At 31.1% G+C, this 9,236-nt stretch overlaps 1 protein-coding gene across 1 annotated transcript; it reads left to right on the top strand.

Annotated features, from left to right (window-relative positions):
* Nucleotides 1-1,808: 1,808 nt before the first annotated feature.
* LOC145065981 (uncharacterized) lies at nt 1,809-8,525 on the top strand. The gene is made up of 6 exons (XM_079013120.1): nt 1,809-2,319; nt 7,005-7,139; nt 7,283-7,370; nt 7,450-7,544; nt 7,629-7,796; nt 7,919-8,525. The coding sequence occupies exons 1-6, from the start codon at nt 1,953-1,955 to the stop codon at nt 8,077-8,079; spliced, it is 1,014 nt and encodes a 337-aa protein (XP_078869246.1). The 5' UTR covers nt 1,809-1,952; the 3' UTR covers nt 8,080-8,525.
* The last annotated feature ends 711 nt before the right edge of the window (nt 8,526-9,236 follow it).

Raw genomic sequence — 9,236 nt, 5'->3', positions numbered from 1 at the left:
GGGTGATGAAAGCGATGACAAAAAGGAAATACCTTCTGATGGGTGAGGTGTGGCTGATGGATTAGGGTTAGAAAGAAGAAGAGAGACGGTGATTGCCAAAGATATTTAGAAGGGGTAAAGCATCAAGGGAATTTTTGGAAATCCACATTGAAATAATGGAGCAGGAGGAGAAGCCACATGGCAAATTACCACTCTTTTATTAAGACAGGAGAGGAAAGGAGATGATGTGATTTTATTGAATAGAAGCTGAAAGAAAATAGGGGCAAAAATAGTATTTAACTTTGGAAGAAATGAGTGTTTTTGAAGGGACACGTGGCAAATTATATATATATATATATATATATATATATATATATATATATATATATATATATATATATATATATATATAGGTTCAGGTTCATTTGAGACCATTCTAATTTTGTGAGACCGTGAGACCAAATCTAAAAATAATTTTAAAATGCAAAATAAATGGAAAAATCCAAAAATTCTTTTTTTAAATATTATTTTTGGAACTTGAATTAACTAAAAAAAATAAAAAAAATAAAAAATAAAAAATAAAAAAAAATCCCGTTTTTTTTTTGAAAAATACGTGAAATATTCTAATAGAATATTATACTGACATATTCTAAAAAATAATTTTAAAATGCAAAATAAATGGAAAAATCTAAAAATTCTTTTTTTAAATATTATTTTCGGAACTTGAATTAACTAAAAAAAATCCATTTTTTTTGAAAAATACGTGAAATATTCTAATAGAATATTACACTGTACATATTCTAAAAAATAATTTTAAAATGCAAAATAAATGGAAAAATCCAAAAATCTTTTTTTAAATATTATTTTCGGAACTTGAATTAACTAAAAAAAAATGCGTCTCACGGTCTCACAAAATTAGGCCGTTTCACACACACACACATATATATATATATATATATATATATATATATATATATATATATATATATATATATATATATATATAGGTTCAGGTTCATTTGAGACCATTCTAATTTTGTGAGACCGTGAGACCAAATCTAAAAATAATTTTAAAATGCAAAATAAATGGAAAAATCCAAAAATTCTTTTTTTAAATGTTATTTTCGGAACTTGAATTAACTAAAAAAAAATATTAAAAAAATATAAAAAAAATAAAAAAAAATAAAAAAAAATCCGTTTTTTTTTTGAAAAATACGTGAAATATTCTAAATAGAATATTTCACTGACATATTCTAAAAAATAATTTTAAAATGCAAAATAAATGGAAAAATCTAAAAATTCTTTTTTTAAATATTATTTTCGGAACTTGAATTAACTAAAAAAAATAAAAAAAAATAAAAAAAAAATTCTATTTTTTTTGAAAAATACGTGAAATATTCTAAATTGAATATTACACTGTACATATTCTAAAAATAATTTTAAAATGCAAAATAAATGGAAAAATCAAAAAATTCTTTTTTTAAATATTATTTTCGGAACATGAATTAACTAAAAAAAAATAAAAAAAAATAAACAAATGCGTCTCACGGTCTCACAAAATATAAGTGGTCTCAAATGAACCTAACTCTATATATATATATATATATATATATATATATATATATATATATATATATATATATATATATATATATATATATATATATATATAATAATAATAATAATAACATTTATTTTTTATTTATTTTAATAAATGGGTGAGCGTTTTCCTTATGGCTCGTTGTAATTTTATGAACCTTTTTCTTTTTTGAAAATTTAATAACATTTTAAAAGTTAAAACATGTAAAAAAAGGTTGGTCCACTTTAATGCGTATGCAACATATGGTCGCGAATCTACCAGGTACATCGTATTCCCACCACGGGCTCTAAACCCCCATCAAATATTTCACTTCCCCTATCGCCGGCCACCGTAGAATACACGCCGCCTCCCTCATATCCAACCACCCGAAACGATGAGAAGAGTTTCTACACTCGCTGCCGCTTCTACTTCCCTATCTCGGGCCATCCTTGCTTCCTCAGAACACCACCACGAATATAACAAACTCTTTCAGGCAGCATCCTTTTACGCCGCCAATACCGGCTCTTCTCGCCGGTGGTTTTCTTCATCCGTGGGATCTACGTCCCCAGGCGGTTATTCTTCGACTGCTGCTAAAGTTTTTCTGTCCTTGGGCTGTGTTGCCGCGTCCGTCGCTGCTGGGGCTTCATCATTATTTGTGGAAGAAGAGGCGTATGCGAAGGAACCCATCAGCCCTGATCTAGTTCCGAAGGAGGTCGTTCTCTACCAATACGAATCTTGCCCTTTCTGTAACAAGGTCAAAGGTAAGACTTTCATTCTATCACCCAGATTTACATCGAGTACACCGCAGACTAGAAGTTCCCGAAGAGGGAATGTTGTAATTAATACCAACGTGCCCTAATAACTACTTTGGCATCTTTCATATCTGCTTTAGAAATCTTTTAGGCTTGTTTGAACTTATTTATGATGATTTGGATGGTTAATACTTCAAAGAATGATAAATGGCTGTTACAGCCCCACTCTGATTTGTGGTTAAGGTAAATCTCATTGGTGGATCAATAACCAGATCAAACATAAAAGCTAAGATGAAGAATTAGCTAATGGAGAGAAAAAAATCACTTTCTTCATCCTCATAAGCAATTCACAGACCTGCGTAGTTGCTTGCATTTTAAAATAATTTGTGAGAGGCATCACCTGGATTTGTTACATAAGAAGCTTATATAGGGATCATACATATACATACACTAATAGAAGCGACAAAAATAAGAGATTAACAAGTTTACATGTATCAGGACTCACTCCTTAAGTTGATGCCAACTTGAGTTGATCCTTGTTCTCAATTTGGTTAATCATTCATTTCACTAGGAAGATATGGCAGATGAGTTGGGGGGTTTTTAGCCAGAGATAACTTTGGATGGAGTGTGCTTTGATAGGAAGGTTTTGACTTTTGAGCAACACATCCATCTTAAGAGTTAAGAATCCTTCATCTCTTATGCGCATCTTCTGAGTGTTCATCAGTATGAGGGTGATATGAATTGGATGATTTATAATCTATGCCATGAAGGGCCAACAAGTCTTTCCAAAAAGGGCTAAGGAATACGTTGTCTTTAACTTAGAATATTGGATCTGAAAACCCGTATGGAGTTTGAATATGTTATCCAAAAAGTGTGCTTAGATAACCCTTTCAGCTGAAAGGGAGTAAGTTGATAGCTTATTTATCCAAAAGATACTTTAAGCTCTTTTAATAACAAAATGTCGATCCAAATGTACTTACTCAGTTTCAGAACCGCATGTACGAATGACCAACAACTCTCTTTCATAAGTGTAGTGTACTAAGATAAATTTCTTGATAACTCCTTGCTGATGAATGCACTACAATTCCGGGTGTTGTTAAAGGCACCCTATGATCCTATAGTCAAAGTTACTGCCACAATGATTACCTACTAGAATAGTTAAAACCATGAAATATATTTAATATTACATTTTTGGTCCTTTGTTTATATACTTTTTTCTGTTTTCCTACCTTTAACATAAATAATATTATATTTATGGATATTATATATATATATATATATATATATATATATATATATATATATATATATATTATGTTTTCTTTTTTTTTGCTGGAAATAATTCATTTTGGATTTTCTTTTTCAAAATCCCTGTTTACACTTTCATTTTTCATATATTTTTTTTATGTTGTTCAATTTTATAAGTTCATATATTATTTCGTTTTAGTGACGAAATAAAAACTAAAGTGAGAAAAACAAATTGTAAAAATAAATATATAACACATTATCTTTAATTTATTTTATTTTTGAATATATTTATATTATTTATTTTGAATATAAATTATGCATCCCATGTATAAACAAATTTACATGTGCTTTCCTTTATTTAACATATTGTTTTTTATTCCAATTCTTCTCTAGAATCAATACACATAGTATATAACATAAAAAAAATGTACCTCCAGATTGTAAGTTCAAATCATTTATAATAGGCTTAGGTAACAAATCAACAACTGTCACAACTAGCATTTTAGGGCTAGGAAATTCTGTCTATGTGTAATTCACTTTTGGTGTATCTTGTAACTCTAAGTATGATGTTATACAAGTTATTAATTCAACAACGACAATTCGAATCAAAACTCACTCGTGCAAACTCCAAACCTAATTCAATGCACTACATTCACTCAACTTTGGGTTGTAACCCTAACTTTCCGGTTCAAAACTCTTATTGGACCAGGATTCTCTTATTGGGCCTAATGGGCCAGTGAACCCACAACTTGGTTCTTTTGGGCCAAGAATCCACATTTGGGCTCTAATTGGACCCACAATCATTAAGCAATAGTATTTTGGGCCATAAGACTCTTCATGGACCTTATTGGGCCGAAAATCACTTACTTTGTCTTTATAGGCCAAAAACCTACTTATTTAATCTTATTGAGTCGAAAACCCATTGCTTTTACCTCTTTTGGGCCGTAAGCTCCTATTGAGCCCCAATGGGCCGAAAGATGTCTTATTGGGCTACATGATCTTGGTTGCTATTCAAATCCTAGCCCAAGAGTCTTTTCTTCTCATTCCCTCTCCAATTCTCGGTTTTGATAAAAAAAAATTAATGAGGGGCAGATGTATACTTGACACCTCACTAGTACATGTTGTGTATCTATACAAGTTACACTTCATGTATCTAAGCAAGATATTAGCCATAATGTATTACCCATTAATCACTCATTCCCTTCTCCTTCTTATTCTCGGCTGAGAGCCCACCTCCACCACCCTCATTTTCTTCTTCACCCCTTAAAGGAAAAACTCCCTCTTCTAAAACCGTGGGTGTGTGGGTTAGCTCAAGAAGGCCTTCAAGCTTGCAAACTTGGTAAGTTACTTCATATTCAAGATGTATAACTTCATTTTTTGCTAGATCATTCCTCATAAACACTATGTTTTCATGATCATACTCTTAGAACCCTCTAGAATTCGAAAACTCAACTCAAAGGTGCATCCGAGACCGAAAACACCTCCATTCTCTTCCACTTCTTCATCAAAACCGATCCATCACCAAGGTGAGCTTCATATCCCCTAGTTTTCGAGTTTTACTATCTTTTGGGGGTGAATACAAGCTAGTTTTGTGATTAATCTTAGTATTATTCATTTATGTGTGTATTTTTCATGTTATATGTTGTGATTATGCCATGAAGGCATGTTAAACTTTCATAAAACTTGAAATACCTATCAAATCTCGGTGATGTTTGTAAACTAAATTACTTGAAGTAACTCTACATAATGTTGAAAAGATTTAACATGCTAAAGTTACTTGAAAAGCAAAGAAATAATACAAAAAGGCCATTTTTGACAATAAAGATAAACAAGATAGACTTATGGAGTCATTTTCGGTTTAATGGGCTTAAATTGATGATTTTTGGTTTTATTGGGCCTTATTTGTCAACATACGGTTTTATTGGGCCTTATAAAATCTACAACCTCAAAATAAGAATAACATTAAAGAAATATTTTTTTTTACAAAAGTTTACATCATTATTCTTAAATAAAAGCTTATATAATATATATAACACATTCTATAGTTTTTCATAAAAAGCTAATCTCGACATATTTTTTGGAGTTTTTCAAAAAGTTAATTATTAACTTTTGTTAAGGAGGATGCAATAACAAAATCAATTAGTAGTAATTCCCTCCTAAAAAATGGGTTTCATAGAAACAAAGAAAAAAGAAGATTGTTTATCTCATCTCGTATGATAATTATAGTGTTGTAATATTTTTTTTTAATATAACATGTTTATATTTTTAATTTAAGTTAGATATAAGTGGTCTTTAAGATGTTAAAAAAAATAAAAACGTGAAATATATAAGATTGTTTTAATGTTAAAATAACGTAAAATTAATAATATTACAAGCAATTCATGGTCTTTTTTCCATGATGGGTTTTTGTTATCTTTGGTAAGGATTAATTATTAGTCGTTTTGAAGAGATTAGCATTAAATGATTGTACGTAATGTTATATTTTTTATCTCTTAAATTTCAAGAAATGACGAATATGTTTAATATAATAGAATAGATAATTCCACTAAATACACGAAGTAATAATTATTGTTATTATTATGTTGATTTACAAAAAAAATCACCCACCAAATAAAAAATTGTTTTGATGATATAAAAAATCTTGTTAATATTATAACTTTTTTCTTTTATTTATTGCTGTAACATTTTTAATTTCTATATTTTCGGTAATTAAATACAAAATTAAGAAACGATACAATCTACATTAAAATAAAAATGACAATAATAAATGTTATAGATATTAGTTATAATAAACTAAAAGGGGCGAATTGAAAATATAACACGAATTGGTAAAATAAATATAACTGGCTAAAATAGTCGACGTCTGTCATGTCAAATAGGGGCATCATAGCAAATTTCGGGTGTGAATAAAATCCCCCTACAATTCCCCTTCTGCATTAGAAATGCTCCGATTCTTTTCCCTTATGCATCAGCTAAGCTTATATTGTAGGTAATGCACTAATGCCAATACAGGTTGTGACTTGTGACACCCCTAGGCACATTTGCTGAGCTTAGCAAATTACTCAATAACTCAAAGTCAAACACAGCTGTGAGGTAACTAACTAATCACAGCTGTATATTAAGATGTCATCAAAAGATACCGATTAAAACTTCCTTAGAAATGGTTTAAAGATGACCTTCATTAGATTTTGGAAGGTGGAAGTAGCATTAAATTAATGATGCTAAAAGGTATCACAAGGAACTCATAGTGCCTCCAAATTGCATTTTTTTTTTAACAATGGTTATTTGTATTTGAAGTTGCAGTAATAATCAGTTTGGGAAAGCTGATTGTGGTTATATTATTCCAAATAATAATTATTATGGAGTTGATGTAGTACAATTACCTAACTACTCTTGGTTTAAGCAGTTTATGATATATTTAGTTTTGTTATTTGTTGGTTTTTCAGCATTTTTGGATTACTATGATGTGCCATACAAAGTTGTGGAGGTGAATCCACTTAGCAAGAAAGAAATCAAATGGTCTGATTACAAGAAGGTGCCTATACTCATGGTCGATGGTCAACCGCTACAAGATTCTTCAGGTTTTCCTTCCTTCCTTCCTTCCTTCATCATTCTCTTTTCTTTTCTTTTCTTTTTATAACTTCACTACTTTCATTCACAAGCAACCCTTTTTCTTTTTTACATCCCATGACAAAAATTGATGTCTTTGTTTTTTTTATTGCAGCCATTATTGATCAGATGAGAACCAAGCTCAGTCCTGTGAAATCTACTTCAGTGGTCAATGATGATGAAGAAGAAAAGAAATGGCGTCGGTATGTCGATAATCATGTTAAAAACATTTAATGTTTTTGTGACAAGATTTTATGTAATATATGTATAATGTATATGTAGGTGGGTTGATGATCATTTGGTGCATATGTTATCACCAAATATATACCGAAACACTTCTGAAGCTCTTGAATCCTTCAACTATATCACTAGCAATGGTAAGCCAGGATTATCAATATTTTGTAATAAATAATTATTACTGATATTCTGAGTAAAAAATGTATCCATTTTTCTTCCAACAGGTAATTTCAGCTATACTGAGAAATACACAGTAAAATACGCGGGGGCTGCTGCTATGTACTTTGTGTCCAAGAAACTCAAGAAAAAATATAATATCACTGATGAAAGAACAGCCTTATATGAAGCTTGTGAAACTTGGGTTGATGCACTTGATGGCAGGGACTTTTTAGGTAAACATATTTCATATGATCCCTTAATTATATTGTTATTTTATCTCTCTCTCTCTCTCTCTCTCTCACTTTTATTGTATGAGTATTAATGTTTGTATCTATTATTATTGTGATTGTGACAGGTGGCTTGAAGCCTAATTTGGCTGACCTGGCGGTGTTTGGGGTGCTGAGGCCTATTCGGTATCTAACATCAGGTAAAGATATGGTGGAGCACACGAGGATTGGGGAGTGGTATGCAAGAATGGAGAATGTTGTTGGTGAATCTTCAAGGGTAAAGGCGTAATTTTGTTGGTGGTGAATTTGTCTTGAAGGCCAAATGGTATGCAAGAAGTGAATTGAAGTATATATACATTTTACCTTCAATCTTGATTAGATTGTGTTGAGAAATTTCAGTTGATTTTGAGATTTTGTTGCTATGAATTCATAGCGTGATGTTTTATTGTATTGGTATTGTTTTGGGTAGATGATAACTGAAGCCGGATGTAGGCTGAGAGATAGAACAATAAAAAATAGATTAACAGGGTGATGATACTTGATACTTGATACTTGATACCAATACTAATGCATCTAATCACACACATCAAAACATTAAAGGTAGATGTATGTGATTGAAGGAGAGTATTAGTGGGATGGATGAATGGCTTTTGTTTGTTTTAAAGAAAGTGATAAATAAGACAACTTTGTTAGATCCCATTGGTTTTGGGATGGAGTTTGAAATGTTTTTTTATAGATCTCATTGGTTTATGATGGTTGATGGTTACTATTTAATTTTGCACTATGATCAAACCATCATTGTAAACATGAAGGGGTGTTTGTTGGAACTCGGAAGCATTCATGATAGGTTAGCTGAATATATTGGTTTGTTATGCATTTGAATCCAAAGCTATATTGGATATTGGTTTTTCGGCTGGGGTGGTTTTGGTCTGTTTTTACTAAATGAAGAAAATTACAAATTAAAGGTGTTGTGGTTGTGAATGTTGCTAGTGTTAGCCCACTTGTATAACTGGTTCATGGCCTATGATTATTATATTTATGTGTAATATTTGGAATGAAAACCAACCAAGAAATTTAGTAATTATCATGCTACCATGACCTTCCTAAAAATCTCTCTTAGGAGCATGGTGCTGACCTGTATGACTACAATATGCCGCCCTATGCATGATCTTGAAATGAATGCTTTACGCGATGAACCCCGATGTACCAATTTCAATTCCCAAAAAATGACCATTAAACGCGCACACATACAATGTATTTTTTTACCATCTTACACATAAGTTGTGTAAATTTATATGGGCAGCCGATGTTCCTTCCAGAGTAGGCCTGACAATTGAGTTGGGTTCGGGTTGGTGGGTCACCGATTGGCGGGTCAGAAAACATAAACTCAACACAACTCATATAATATATGGGTTGACGGGTTGGCGGGTCACAGGTTGATGGGTT

Source organism: Lactuca serriola, chromosome 8 (genome assembly GCF_051521515.1).
Source record: "Lactuca serriola cultivar US96UC23 chromosome 8, Lser_US96UC23_V15, whole genome shotgun sequence".
Lineage (NCBI taxonomy): Eukaryota > Viridiplantae > Streptophyta > Magnoliopsida > Asterales > Asteraceae > Lactuca > Lactuca serriola.
Note: the sequence above shows the minus strand (reverse complement) of the source record. Positions and strands in the feature narration are given on the sequence as shown.